This window comes from Sarcophilus harrisii, chromosome 5 (assembly GCF_902635505.1).
Source record: "Sarcophilus harrisii chromosome 5, mSarHar1.11, whole genome shotgun sequence".
Classification (NCBI taxonomy): Eukaryota; Metazoa; Chordata; class Mammalia; order Dasyuromorphia; family Dasyuridae; genus Sarcophilus; species Sarcophilus harrisii.
Genome location: NC_045430.1, coordinates 24,165,031 through 24,180,292, shown reverse-complemented (window position 1 = coordinate 24,180,292; position 15,262 = coordinate 24,165,031). Strand labels below are relative to the sequence as shown.

Genomic DNA, 15,262 nt, shown 5'->3' with positions numbered 1-15,262 from the left:
TCAAAGGCCACAAGTTACTCCTCAGAAGATAACATCAAAGGATATGACCGGTTCTCCAAAGAACTAAAAACTACTAATAATATATAAAAGAAAGCCCCAGATTGCTAATGCAAATCAGAAAAAAACCTGAATTTTCATCTCATATTTGCTAACATGAAGAAAAAAGAACGGTGTTGGAAGATAATTGCAGAAAAATAGGCACACTAATGCTCTGTTATGTATGTGTATATTTAGGCTACCAAAATAAACTCATAACATTCTACTATGATAATCACAACCCAGGAAGTAATAATAGAAAGGAATGAAGTTTCATTCAAAATAACTATAAAATGTACAAACCATCTGCAAGTTATTCTATTTTTTTTTTTTTTTAAATAGCCTTTAATTTACAGGATATATACATGGGTAACTTTACAGCATTAACAATTGCCAAACCTCTTGTTCCAATTTTTCACCTCTTACCCCCCCCCCCACCCCCTCCCCTAAATGGCAGGATGACCAGTAGATGTTAAATATAATTAAAATATAACAGATACACAATAAGTATACATGACCAAAACATTATTTTGCTGTACAAAAAGAATCAGACTCTGAATTATTGTACAATTAGCTTGTGAAGGAACTCAAAGATGCAGGTGTGCATAAATATAGGGACTGGGAATTCAATGTAATGGTTTTTAGTCATCTCCCAGAGTTCTTTTTCTGGGTATAGCTAGTTCAGTTCATTACTGCTCCATTAGAAATGATTTGGTTGATCTCGTTGCTGAGGATGGCCTGATCCATCAGGACTAGTCATCATCTAGTATTGTTGTTGAAGTATATAATGATCTCCTGGTCCTGCTCATTTCACTTAGCATCAGTTCGTGTAAGTCTCTCCAGGCCTTTCTGAAATCATCCTGTTGGTCCTTTCTTACAGAACAGTAATATTCCATAATTTTCATATACCACAATTTATTCAGCCATTCTCCAACTGATGGACATCCATTCAGTTTCCAGTTTCTGGCCACTACAAAAAGGGCTGCCACAAACATTCGTGCACATACAGGTCCCTTTCCCTTCTTTATAATCTCTTTGGGATATAATCCCAGTAGTAACACTGCTGGATCAAAGGGTATCTGCAAGTTATTCTAACAAAGCACACTTAATGCCCAGATGAATACAATTAGAAGATGATTCTTTAAGAAATAAAAATAGGCACAACTTAAATATATAGGAGACAATTTAGTCCTCAGGACTGGGCCTTGCCAATATAGTAAAAATGACAGTACTACTAAAATTAACTTGCACATCGAATGCTATGCCAATAGATTGCCAAAAGGATACCTTACAGAGCTAGAATAAAAAGTAAACAAAAAAAAAAAGCCTTCCTTGATGATGATGCTTTATAATATAGTTTGATATGAATGAAGAGGCAACAGCACTTTGGGACCTTAAACTGTATTATGAAAACAGTCATCAAAACTACTTGATAAGGTTAAACAATAGAAAAAGTAAATCTATGGAACAGACTAGACTAAGAAGAATCTCAAATAATTGTATTATGTAGATTGTTAATCCTTAAAATATGAACTATCTAACAAGGTAATTGCATGTTGGACATAGAAAACTGCAAAGCAGTGTGGGAGAAATGAACTTAGATTAGATTAACATTTTGTATCATTGTACACAAATACTGAATGGCTGTGTCATCTGAATACTGAAAATCATACCTCCCCCAAAAAATTACAAAGGAAGTATATAATCTAACTTTCTTTCTAACTATATGCAAGGAATATGGATTATTTATCGTACAAGGTATATTTGCCATTAGAATAAAGTCAAATAAATAATTTTAATTATGTGAAATCCAAGTGCTTTTTCATAAACAATATTAGTGTATCAGGGGTCAACTGGAGGGGAAAATGTTCATGTTATTTTTTCCTGAATGGTCATTATTTTCATGTTTTTCTCACAGGTACTTCCCTTTGCTGGCTAAGCAGAAACCCGGGGAGCCAGAGTACGACATCCTCAGCAATGTGTTTGCCGTTCTCTCGGCCAAGATCATGTCTGAAATCACAGCCAGTGTCGTGATGGATATAGCTGACAACCTCCTTAACATACCAGATTTTGAACCCACAGACACAGTGTCAGACCTGACTGTGACTGGATGTGTTTATACAGAGATAACGGAAAATGTGGATGGTATGATAAGAGACAGATCAATATTAGGATCTTGGTGTAGAGCACTGTTTGTGCCCTCCTTCTCTCTCTTCCTTCCTTCCTCCTTCTTCTGCTTTCTTTTAAACCAGAATTGTGATGTCAACCATGTACGAAGCTCCTTTCAGCAGAGGGGCTACAGCAGTAGCGTCCAAGTCAGAGAGAAATTAAAGTCCACTAAGCCATACATAAGGCTATCTGTGGGCTGCATATTCCCTGAGTTTAAAATCTGTTTTTTGGGGGGATTTTTCCAAATTACTTTTTGGTCTGTTTTGGTCTACCCTAAGGAGTGCCTGTCTTAGACTCCTGAGAAGTTAAGTGACATGTTCATGTAGGAAGCATGCATCAAAGGGAGAACTTGAATCCAGGTCTCCCTCATGCTCAGGTCAGCTCTCTGTCCATTATCCCCAGCTAGCCTTTCACAACTCTTGTTGTCTCAGCAGCAGAGCTAATTTTTAAATAGAACAAAGTTGTGAGCATCAATCCCAGCTTGCTAAGTAGCTGTGGCCATTATGGCTTTTATTTTATGTTTCCCTTTCTGTAAATCTTCATCTTAATTCCAGTGGATCTGATCTCACCTCCCAGGGTGGGCACCCTCTTCATTGCAGTTTCAGTGTCTGGGAGTTGCTTCTCTGACTTTACTTTCCCCACAGAGAATTCTGACCTGCAGTACCTTCCTCTTGGTGATCAGTTCCACACTGCCAGGTGTTTCCACTTTGCGTCCTTTGCTTTCACTTGCTTCTGGTTCACTTCTGTTTTCAATTATTCAGATGCAGTTTCAGTTTTGCTTTGATAGAAATAACTGCTAGGAAATATCAACTGTAGCTGTGTGTTGTTCACAATTAAAAGGTTTTCTTCTCAACATTTTAGTTGAAAACTTTTAACACTAATATGTCAAAATAGCTATAAATTTGTGGTGGTTTTAAATACTTCTGAGTGTTAATTATATAGATGACTAAATTTTAGTAAATTTTTGTAGACTGGATAACGATTATAGAATAGATATTACATCTAGTTTAAGCGGATAGAAACATAATAAACTCCTAAATATATGTTTTTGGTAGTGGAAAGGTCATTGACTCTGCAGTCAAAGGACCTGGGTTCAAATCCTACCTTTGATGCTTGCCACTTGTGTGACTTTGGTTGAGACCTCATTTTTGTCCTCTCAGGAGAGACAGTAATTCTATGGAAGGAGAGCTGGTTGTAGAACTGAGACTAGAACCCAGTTCTCCCTGTAATCTTTGACAAATCGCTTTTCTTCTCTCTTGGGAAAGATGACTTGTGAGGTTTCCCCCAGCTCTTGATGTGTAACTGATTATTTGTCACTTGAGATATAAATGGGAATGATGGGGCCCTCTGCTCAGATTCTCCTCTGATACTTGCCATGCTGGCCATCTGACAGAAAAGCATGTCAGCTCTGCTGGGGGCTCAAGACAAACAAAGTCTTTGCAAGCCTGGGCCTTGCATTCAGCTGGGGAAGTCTGTGGCGGTTTTGTGACTGGTCCATGTGTTGGGGAAGTGGGCACCCACAGGATCCCTTCGGTCCTGCTGTCCTAGTTGGGCCGTATTTGAGGATTCCAGTTCTGTCCGATTTGACATGAGCAACTTGGGAAAGGCCGAGACCCTGACCTCACCTGTCTGTTACAGAGTCCATCACTCTGGGCGGAAGGCTGATGCTGCCCCAGGTGCCTGCCATCCTTAAGTACCTCAGCAGGACCATGGTCAATGTAGAGAAGGTGAGGAAGAAGAAGTACCGGGCCCAGGTCAGCAAGGAGCTCAGCATCCTTTCCAGGTGAGAGCCACGAGGCCTGGACTTTTCGCTGAATTGTATTTATGGCACATCCCAGTTGTCAGTTATGTTTCTGTTTTTAAAAAAAAAAAAAAAGTTTTGACTCTCGAAAGACCTTTGCTTTTAAGTCAGCCCAGAGTTTTATTTGCCGTTGTCTTGGGAGCCAGTAACATAAGAAAGAACTTTCCCGAGGCAAGGGCCCCTTGTTTTATCCAGACTGGTGACTTCATCCTTGTTGGAAGCTCCCAGTGAATAACTTCCCTACCCCAATGAGGCACTGCTCAGGGTCTTGAGAAGATGCCTGCGATAATGAAGTTTCAAGTGCCCAGAATCCCATGCGCCAGAGTCAGGCTTAATCCAGCTTTTCTGGCCTCTGTTGGCTTGGCTGGTGCCCTTGCCTTGACCGGACCTCACACGGGTGCTTTGTCTTCCTGACCGTGGTCCATTGGGCTGGACTTGTGACCTGTGAACGCTAGCATGTGGGGAGGCCGCCTGGCCAGTGCAAAGTGCCGCTTCTGACACTTACGGACTCTGGCTTGGGGCTGGAACCTGAGCTTCTGTTCTGACATTTCCTAATCTCTAAGGTGAGGGACTGGACCCTCAGGGGTGGCCTCTAGGGCCCTGGCAGTTCTAGGCCTGTGATCTTTTGACCCAGCAGTCCCAAGGCCTTCTGGGACAATGGGAAACAGTATTGAGCATCAGACTCAAAAATTGTCTATTTGACAGGTATCTCGGGAGCCTTGGCTCCCATGATTGTCCAGGTAGCAGGTGTTTCTTAAGTACTTCCCATGGGAGACCCAAGAGTACCAAGACTAGCCTGGCCAGGACTAGCAAAAGCCAAGTACTTGTGGCAGCCAATCACTCCTTCTTTCCTAACGATTGAGTTTTTATGCTTACAGGATCAGCAAGTTTATGAAAGACAAGGAGCAGAGCTCCATCCTCATCACCCTCCTCCTCCCTTTCTTGCATCGAAGCAACGTGGCCGAGGTAAGTGCACGTTGGACGTTATCCAAGCAGCGGACTCCCAGGCTAGGAGTCTGCAGGGGTCATAGGGCAGCCACAGATGCCGCTGACTCCGGACTTGTGGCCAGAGCATATCTCCTCTGTTCTGGTCAGATGGCCCTGATTCAATAGAGTGGAGAAAAGCTTCCCATCCCTCTGCTGAGAGCTGGTTGGAAAAAGTAGGGATGCTTAGCCTTGAGGCAAGATGAGGTGGCAGTGGTGGGGCAGATGGAGACAGGGAGAGCAGGCCGCCTCAGGAGGCCAGGCCTCCCTTTGTGGGGGTCGTCAGGCCGACGCTGGGCATCTGTAATGGGGATCTTGTGGAAGGGAGGGGGACAGAACTGCTGCCGGAGACCAAGTGGCCTGTGGGCCTGGAGTCTGTCCGTGGTGTTCCTGCTTAGATTCTGTGTTCTGTCTTTCAAGTTGGCCCAGGATTTCTTCACAAGAAGCCTGTGAGAAAGTACCCCATTTTACAGAAGAGAAAACAGGGTGGAGAAGTTAAGGGATTGCCCACAGTCACATACAGAAGGTGCCGGGCTTGGACTTGGACCCAGGGCTAAAGCCACTGCCCAGCCCCTCTGATTTTTTGGCACTAAAATGCTTTTAGAGGTTTCTGGTTCCGTTCTTTGCATTTCTTTGCCTTAGATGTAGAGAGGAAATAGGGTAGGACCATATTTGGACAGTTTTCCTCACCATCCACTCACTCGGGCTGCGAGAAAGGCCGAGGATCTGGGGAAAGGTGGCCACCGTAGATAAATGTAGTTGTCTCCCCTCTCCTAAGGAGACATGTCTTTGGTGGCATGGGAATCCTCCTGTAGGACAGTGGGAAGAACAGCAGTGGAAATCCTGATGACTCGCGTTAATTGGGCTGTCACATAAGGTGGAGATTTGAAGAGAGACTCATCAAGCTCATAGCTTAAGCTTCCTAAGGAGAAGTGCCATCGGCAGCTTCTGAAGTTGGCCTGTGCTCTCACTCCTGCAGACCTAGTGCCGCTTCTTTCCTGGCCTTCCCCTCACGGGTCATCTGGACACCATTTCATTCTTTCTGATTTGTGAATAAGTCTGCTAAAACATAGTCTGCCTTCAGCAATTGAATTTTGTTGGGAAAAAACCAGACCCAGAAACTTTAGCTTAATTTTTAGACTTTCATCCTTGCTATTACATCTAATAATAGTAATAATGATACAAATTCTTTAAGGTTTGCACAGTGCTTCACAAATATTTTTTCATTTTATCCTCATAGCAACTCTGAGAGGTAGGTGCTATCATTACCTTCCCATTATAGATGAGGTAACTGAGAGAGTTTAATTGACTTGCCCAGGATCACCCAGTTAGTGAGTGTCTTGAGGCTGGATTTGAACTCAGAGACCCAGGAGTCTTATCCATTTTGCAACCTAGGAACCTCAAAAACTACATTGAAAGGATCAGAGATTAGTAGTCAAAGGAACCTTAGAGGTCATCTGGGCGAACCCCTTCTTTTACAGATGAGGGAACCGAGGCCCAGAGGTTAGAGGCATTTTTTCAAGGTCACACACTTAGTAAGATTTGAAGCTGGGATTTGAGCCCAGATTCTCTTTGTCCAAATCTGGGATTCTCTCCCATCCCACCATATCAACTTGTAGATCTGGAAATGGAAGGGACCTTTGTGCTCCTCACAATTAAGTCCCCTTATCTTTCACGTTAGGATATTGTTGTATGTGGTGGTTTAAGTGAAGAATTGGGATTTATAGATAATACCACTGCAGATTTTATCTTAGCCTTCCTTGTGATTTCTTTCCCTCTCAGCTGTAAATTTAAGTTTGTCAAACTCAATGTTGGCCATGTGGGCCAACTAGAATGGAAGCTCTTTGAGGACAGAGATCATTCCATTTTTCTGATTTTGTATCCTCAGTGTTGTACCTACCATTAGATGCTTAATGATTGCTTATTGACTGTGAATTTTTCTTCATAATAGGTTCTGTGGAGATGTTTATAGATGAAGGTGGGCTGATTTTAGAACAATACCAATTATCTTGAGTAAAGGGAGCTGTTTTAGATTTAAGGCAGAGCCAAGAATCAACCTCTCTTTCTTCAAGTTATTTTCAGTTTTTATGTTAAACGTAAAACTCATGATCAAGCAGATGAAACTTTTGAAAAAAGAAAATTTCATTCTCTTCCCTTTTTTCTCACCGATTCATAGTTCTTATTTGACCAGAGAATGATAGAAAGTGTTCATCTTTTTCTTTACTAGAAAGAACCAACCAACTATTAAAGTAATTTGAGATAGAAACCTCCTTAGAGAGTGCCTCATTCGGGTAAACTGAGTGCCAGATCAGTGATGTGAGCTGCTCTAGGAGATATAGTTGGATAGTTTTGATAGAGGCTGGTCTTAACACAAAACCTCACCCTAAAGGGAGGGAAGGAAGAAACTGCTCAAGATAAAGCTGCTCTTAATTTCAAAAGTGGCCATGGATTTTGTGGGTAACTAGAATTCTAAGCATTTAAAAACAATTTGTAGAAAAAGTATAATTAGAGCAAAAACCACACATATGCAGGTAATTGCATATTACCTGCATGGGGAGATCATGGACCGTTTCCCATTCCTCACCTCTTCCTCAGTGTCATTCTCCTAAATTCTGAAATGCTCTCTCTTTTGATCTTTCAGGACACCGAGATTGATATCCTGGTGACCATACAGAACTTGTTAAAGAATTGTCAGGACCCAACGAGCTTCCTGAAGCCCTTGTCGAGGCTTTTCTCTGTCATTCAAAACAAAATGTCCCGACAGATGCTCTGTACAGTTTTTAAGGTAGGTATATTTGGTATTTTAGCAGCAATTGGCCTTTTGTTTTGTAGAAAATTAATAGGGTGTTCCAAACTTGGTTTTAATTTTGTCATCCTTCTGTCTGCTTTTTATAAGGAGCTAGAAAGTAGTTATGGCCATCAAACCCCCAAATGAATTGGAATTCTCATTGATTTGGGTGGGTCCTTTGATGATATAGATTACAGCTCATCCACACCTGCCCATTTAGTGGGACACTTTTTCTCCAGTGTCCTCCCATAAATTCATCCTCGGACTACCTACATTTGAGAATCTTAAGTGCTGGGAGAAATATTTTCTGATACTCAACCTAATTTCTCAACTATTTCTTTTGTTTTAGACACTTTCTGATTACGACAGTAGATTGGAGTACATTACAGAAGTAGTCAAGGTATGAAAATAATTTATTCTCTTCTTTCAGAAATAGATATTTTTAAGCCTTTCATTTGTGCACTGACTATTTCCCGGAAGGTTTGATGTGGAGAGGATTTATTGTGCACACTCTTCCTTGGTGGGTTCCTGGGTTCCTTGATGTGGGGCTCTTCTTTTGGGGACACAGGTTCTGTCCCTTCTTCATAACTGTTTCCTAGAAAAGCTGTTGACCGGCCCTGAAGTCAGCTGGGCTGTTGTTCAGCTCATGGCTCTGTTTATCTGCTCTCTCCTCCCAGATATTTCAGGTCAGGCCTGTGTTTGCTCTCCTGCCTCAGCCTGGCAAAGCTTGATGCCATCTCCACATCACGGAGAGGCGTCGGAGGAGTGTGCCCAAGGCGAGGCCAGAGTGCTGACTGCGCATTTCTTTATCATTAAAAAGTAATTCATGATTTCCATCATGTGTTTCCTGTAGCTGAATGCTTTTGATCAGAGACACCTGGACGATATCAACTTTGACGTTCGCTTGTCAGCTTTCCAGAAAATTACTTCTCGCATTAAAGAGATGCAAACTGTAGACATCGCCTTCTTAATTCCTGTAATGCACAATTGTTTCTACACGTTACAGGTGAGTTGTTCTGGCAGAGCTCTATAGAGCTTTATTTTAATTTGGATGTTGCCATCTGTGCTAAGTGGCCTTTTTGGTCGTTAGAAGTCATGTCCCAACAGCCATTAAAAAAACATGCATTTTGGAAAGGCTTGGTCCTTGTGGGATGTATATTTGTGTGATTGTGTCCAGCAGATATGATATATAAGCAATGTTAGGTTGACATAGATAGTGGGAACTGCTGAACAGTTTTGAGACAGTGCGGTACAGGAAGCTCCAGGTGGAAACCCTCCTTTGGATATTAGGGCCCTTTGACCTTGGCTAAGTTCCTTAACATTCAAATTCCAAGTGAGGGGGGTGAGCCGCAAGTCTGCCTCTGATGTCCCTCCCCCAGCTCCTCGTCCGTTATCCTATGACCTTGTGAGGACATGGAGATATTATAAAGCAGCGTGTTCTGGGTGACGGGTGGGGGAGAATATTGTTATGGACTGGTGGGGTGAGCAGGGAAAACTTCATACAGAGGGTGGTCTTGGTCATGGGAGACTGCTTTGCGTGTTTTGTGAATGAAAGTATGGAGGGAGCTAGAGTTTGGTTGGGGCAGTGTTGGGACAGGAAGTAATGTGAGGACACAAAAAAGGTGTGGGGGCCCTGGGTGGGAGGGCCACCCTAGCGACCACTCCCTGCAGAGATGGGGCCAGCATGTGTCAGAGGAGGTCACAGGTTCTTTTTCTTAACTAATCATTCGAATCCAATTCATTTCCATGAATTAGGGTTTTAGGACTGAAGAAGGGTATAGAGTATCCCCACCATGTACCCCCCAGTACCCTCCCCAGCACTTTCCCAGATTCACAGGCCCTGCCCAATCTGTCACCACCAGTCCCCCGAGGCGAGGAGGAGCGTAGGCGCTTCTGTAAGCGGGGGTCCCTGTGTGATACGGGGCTGTCCTGCACCCGCTGGATCCTGGTTTAGAATTAGTCACAGGACTTTGATCTCGGGAGTCCCTGGGGGTCGTTGCTTCCTGTGGGAAAGCAGAGCCTCCCGGCCCCCTCGGTGGCTCAGCGCACTCTGAGATTGCTCTTGATGCTCCCTCCTCTCCTCAGCTGAAGGACATGGCCCTGAGTGACAGCGCCAGCCTGTGCTTGACGAGCATCATCCACCGGCTGGCGGCCGCGGACGTCACGGAGGCCCAGTACCGAGAAGTCATTCAGCGCACGCTCTTGGAGACCTTGAGGAAAGGCCTCAAGAACCCAGCCGAGGTGGGTGCGGGTGACTGGGCTCTGGACCGGCTTTTCTCCAGGCTCTCCTGGTGTAAGAGCCGGCATCTGCTGCCCTCGGTGACGCCAGTCATTCGGCTCATTATTCTCCCAGTGTCAGCGGTCTTCTCGTCCATTCTTACTCTTTTTCCTCTCGGTGTATTCACCTGTCGTTTACCTTTTCCTTTGGGAGTTATCTCAGAGGCCGTTCCCGGATTTCCTTGTACTCCTCCCTGTCAGCCCCAGCACCCTTCCAGGGGGCCGCCCCTTCCTTCACCAGCCCCAGGCTTGGGGGCTGTGAGAGTCTGACCAGCTGGCTCTTTGTTTCTCTGTATTTGAGAACCCCGTAGGGGCTCTTTCCAGCAATAGAGTGATTGTGAATAATCATACCTTAGACCTTGTGTAGTTTATTTGGAGACCGCTCTCCAGAGAGAGACCCTAAGTGGGCAATTCCCTCAGCAGTGACTAAGTGTGCCCGTTTGTTCTCATCCCCACCAGCTTTCAATGTCATGGCATCGTTTTTGCCCATGTCACCTGGTGCCGTCGAGTTGTTCTAATTTGTGTCTCTGGTTATTTTAGTGAGATCTTGAGCATTTTGTCACGTGATTATCAGTATCTTGCATTCTTTTCAAAATTATCCATTCATATGCTTTTGTCCATTGTGGACTGGGGTGGCAGTTACATCTGTGTTTTGGACATCAAGGAGTTTTTTCTGTCAGAAAAAGCAATATATTTATTTTTTTCCCCCTCAATTTGATATTTGCAGAGTATCCAGCAGGAATACACCACTTTACTTTCCAGTTTAATTCAAACCTTTCCAAACCACCCAGAATTTAAAGACTTGGTTCAGCTGAGTGACTTCAATGATCCTGAAATGGACTTTTTTGAGAACATGAAACACATTCAGGTAAGCACTGCCGCCACTTTCCTGGAAATTTGCTTCGGTCAGTCTTCCTCTATTAACACCATAATTAAGTACTTCCTAGATTCTCTAGATTTTGCTGGGCTTCATCTTTATGGTGTGTAGCAAACACCTGCTTCTACTGGCCAAGCTTTCTGGACAGTGTCACAGAGCCAGCATGGCTTGGGGAGCAGGAGACTGCCTCGGCCGCAGAAAGACGGGGTTCAACTCCTACTTGGGACCCCCAAAGGCTGTGTGACCCTGGGGAAGAAGTGTGACCTCTTGGGGGCCCCAGAACTTCTCAGAGAGAACTTTCACAGCACGTGCATCTCTGCACCTGCAAGGAGACTTGTTATACTGGAAACATCCCAGGTCCAAAAAATAGAAGTCGTTTACATCAAGTGAGATTTTTAAGGGGTTTTTGCTACATTTGTGAGGTTGGTGACACAAGAAGTCTTACTGCTATTTTATACCTGAAGGAACAGATTCAGAGTCATAAGCAGGTGTTACCAGTTATCTTGCCCTTCTCTCACGTGTTGGCTGAGAAACTCCTTGGGTCTCAGTTTCTTCCTCTGTGAAGACTGGATGGCCTCTGGCCTTCCGCCCAGTTCTCCATCTAGTCTTCTGGAGCCTAGTCGCTGCAGATTGAACCCAAGTTCCCCCATCTCAGAAATGAAGGGTTGTTTCCACCCTGGGAGCTTCCCCCCAGCTGCTCATCTAGTCCTGGAGGATCTTGCTGGGCCGTGCCCTTGGGTGGGTCATCGCAGGCCAGCCCCACAGACCAGCTGGGTCCTCAGCCACATGCTTAGAGAGGGGAGTCTCCGAGTGGAAGAGGTCTCCCCCACCCCGGGCTGGTGGCCAGGGAGCCCGATGTGGGCGAGTGTTCCTGTGGGTTTCTCACCCATCTCACTCGCTTTTGATGCCTTTTTAGATCCACAGGAGAGCCAGAGCTTTGAAGAAACTTGGCAAACGCCTGACAGAGGGCAGGTTTGTTCTGTCTTCCAAGTCCCTCCAGAACTACATCATGCCCTACGCCACAACGCCGATTTTTGATGAGAAAATGCTTAAGGTAAGAGTTTATAAGGGAGAGGGAGCACTGTCTGAGCCCACCACAGGCTGCTCTGGGCTGGGGATGAAATGGCGACAGCGGAAGGCCATCTGAGGAGCTCGTGTTTGTAGGGGCGTGTGTAAGCACAGACACGCACCTGCACAGTGGGAAGCAGCATCAGGTCCGGGGACAGGCCCAGCTGTAAGCACCAGGGCTTCCTTTGCTCCTCTCACCGAGGTCCCCCGTGGCCCCTCACTGCCTCTCTGAACTCTGCTGGGCCTGGCTCAGTCCTTTGCTTATTAGGGGAGGGGGGCTCAAGGAATACCAGACACATGGAGGGTTTTAGTCTGCTCTTTTTCTCTTATTTTGGATGCTTCTGCCTGGCACTGTGAAAGGAAGGGAAGACCTTGTAGTTTATGTAGACATGAAGTGCCAGATGAAGTGGGGAGTAGGGGTAGAGATCAAAATATCATACATTCCTGAAGCAAGGGAATGGGAGATGAAATCCCTGACTTAGGAGCAGAATTTTTGCAGATTGTTAACCTCCCAAGCTTTAGCCCCGGAGGAGCGGGTGGGAAAGGGGGTGTGTCTTAGGAACTGAACCAGATCCGAGTTCTTCACTTTTTTGTATCATGGATCCCTTTGACAATCTGGTGAAGCCTATGGACCTCTTATAATGAGGTTTTAAATTCATCAAGTAAAGTACATTAAATTAAAGGGAAACCAGCTGTAATAAAATACAGGTATCAAAAGTATTTTAAGAAACAAGTTCATATACTTAGATCAAAAACTCATGGACTAGAGATTCCCTAGCTCCTTAGCTGTGTCATTAAAATGTGTTGTAATTCTTTTCTGGATATTTAAAAATAATCAATGACTTACCCTCCTATTTCAGACACACCAAAACAAATCTGCAGGATTAAGCAGATTATGGGTGGTTGCTGAGGGGGCCCCAGGCAGCAAAGACCTCCTTTCTCTGGGTGGCTGTAAGGGCAGGTGCCTCGGGGCCCCTTTGCCTGGGGCCTGCTGCCTGTTAGCTCCCCTGGGAGAGCAGCGCCCAGAAGTCCTTCCCGCCACACATTGTGCACCATACTTTGGATCGGTCTTTCCTGTCAGGAGTTCCTTCTTTCCCACTCTCCCCTTGGTCCTTAAATGAACTGGGCGCTCCAAGGTCTTGGCCCAGCCTCCCACCCCAACCTTTAGCTTCCTCGTGTCTCCCACGCGGGTGCCTTTGCCCAGGCAGTCCCCAGGGTCCTGGAATATGCTCCTCCCCACATCTGTATTTCTGAGTCTTTAGTTTGCTGCAGGCCCAGCTGACCCCCTGAGCCTCTGAGCTCACATTCTCTACTACTCCCTTATCTGTGTACATAGCATCTCCCCAGAGAGAAGGCAGGCTTCCCACCAAGAATGTTTATCATTTTTTGTCTTCCGGGGCTGCTCCCTGCACACAGTAGGTGCTCGGTGAATAATTGTTAACTTCACCCACTGTTCTTGTTTTGTTGCAGCATGAAAACATAACAACAGCTTCCATGGAGCTTATTGGAGCTATTTGCAGGCACCTTTCCTGGCCAGGATATATGTATTACTTGAAATTTTTCATTCATGTCTTACACACAGGACAGATCAATCAAAAGTTGGGTGTCAGGTATGGTTGCCCTTGTTTTTGTTACCCAAGCCCATTTTTTAAAGTCTCACTGATATATTTTTGTAACTGATATTTGTTATTTGGGGATTATAATGATCATTATACGTTATGTATATTTAAGTGAAATAGAAATAAAGCCAATAAAGTATAAATTTTATCTTCCCCTTTTGATAATATATTTTTAAACCAAGTAACCTTAATTAATCTAATAACTCTACTTATTTTTCTTTTTTGATAGCTTGTTAGTCATAGTACTAGAAGCTTTCCACTTTGACCATGAAACTCTTGAGAAACAAATGGAAAAAATTCAGAGTGAAGAAAGTAAGTTTTTTCCTTTCACAACTTTTTAACCAAATTTTCAGAGGTTTGTGTGTGTGTGTGTGTGTGGGGGGGGATTGGTAATTTACTACCATATGTTGATCACTTAATCAGTTCCACAGACATTTATGGAAGGCCTGTTCTATGCCAGGCTTTGGATACAAAGACATTAACAACCTGGTGCCTGCCCTCACAGAGCTTATATTCCATATTATTGTTCAGTCACATTCATTTGTGTCTGATTCTTCATGCTCCATTTGGGCTTTTCCAGGCAGAGAATAATAGCATTGCTTACCATTTTCTTCTCTAGCTCATTTCATCATTGTTGTTTATAATAAAATAACAAAAGCAATTACTGTAATGGCATAAAACAGGAATTAGGGAAGAGGCTCTAAATTTAGTTGGAGGAGTACATGGGTGTCCATGTGAGTGATTGTGGTTTTCCTACTGATAGAGATCCGTATCTTTTAAAGCAAAGTTAGTACCTTATATTAATTCACTCCTTGGGTGACCAGCGAGTCACCCATGTGCCATGGGTGGAGTGCTGGGCTAGTTCTTGAGGCAGGAAGACTCATTTCCCTGAGTTGAACTCTGCCCTCAGACACTTCCTAGCTGTTTGACCCTGGGCAAGTCACTTTACTGTGTTTACCTCAATTTCCCCATCTGTAAAATGAGCTGGAGAAGGAAGTGGCGAACCTCTCCAGTGTCTCTGTCAGGAAAACCCAAATGAGGTCGCAGAGTTGGACACAATTGAAATGACCATGCAACATTTCACATTAAGAGAGACCAAACTAGCCTATCCCTGTCCTTTTTGTTGGTCCTTGAGGTTAGGAATTAGGTTACAGAGGGTAAAACATGGGTTAAAATGAGACTTTTTTGTCACCCTCACTCATGGGGAAGGGTTGGTTTTATTTAATGAAACTGTAAGAAGTGCTGTTTCATTATCTTCTCTAAGGGGGGGGAGAGGTGAGGGGGGAGTCTGACCCTGCTGTCTGCCCCACTAGCTGTGATCTGGAGCTTCCCGTCTCTGAGCCTTTAGGGCCCGGTGCCCTCTGGCTGTGGCCGTCTGTCCTGCCCCGTCGGCCACGGGCGCGCTCTGACTGAGCAGCAGCCAGCGCGCTGGCCAGGAGCTGGCAGGACTGCTTTGCCACTGAGAGCCAGCCGGCGGGAGCGGGACGGAGCGCCCGCCTTGTCCTGTGCTCACCGGGGCCCGGGACAACCTGGGTCCCAGGCAAGTTCTCGGGCTCCCTCCCCTGTAAGCTGGGCACCATAGTGTCTGCCTTCCAGAGTGGTTAGTGGGCTCAAATGGGCTGAAACGCTTGGGAAGTCTAAAC

At 44.8% G+C, this 15,262-nt stretch overlaps 1 protein-coding gene across 1 annotated transcript in view; it reads left to right on the top strand.

Annotated features, from left to right (window-relative positions):
- The window catches only part of UTP20 (UTP20 small subunit processome component), a 92,085-nt gene that overhangs the window by 52,904 nt on the left and 23,919 nt on the right, over window positions 1–15,262 (top strand). The window contains exons 30-40 of the mRNA XM_031938972.1: window positions 1,955–2,181; window positions 3,844–3,988; window positions 4,885–4,972; window positions 7,632–7,775; window positions 8,128–8,178; window positions 8,632–8,784; window positions 9,864–10,019; window positions 10,783–10,923; window positions 11,849–11,986; window positions 13,471–13,610; window positions 13,849–13,931. Of these exons, the coding sequence (XP_031794832.1) occupies window positions 1,955–2,181; window positions 3,844–3,988; window positions 4,885–4,972; window positions 7,632–7,775; window positions 8,128–8,178; window positions 8,632–8,784; window positions 9,864–10,019; window positions 10,783–10,923; window positions 11,849–11,986; window positions 13,471–13,610; window positions 13,849–13,931 (1,466 nt within the window). The remainder of the gene's footprint in view (window positions 1–1,954; window positions 2,182–3,843; window positions 3,989–4,884; window positions 4,973–7,631; window positions 7,776–8,127; window positions 8,179–8,631; window positions 8,785–9,863; window positions 10,020–10,782; window positions 10,924–11,848; window positions 11,987–13,470; window positions 13,611–13,848; window positions 13,932–15,262) is intronic.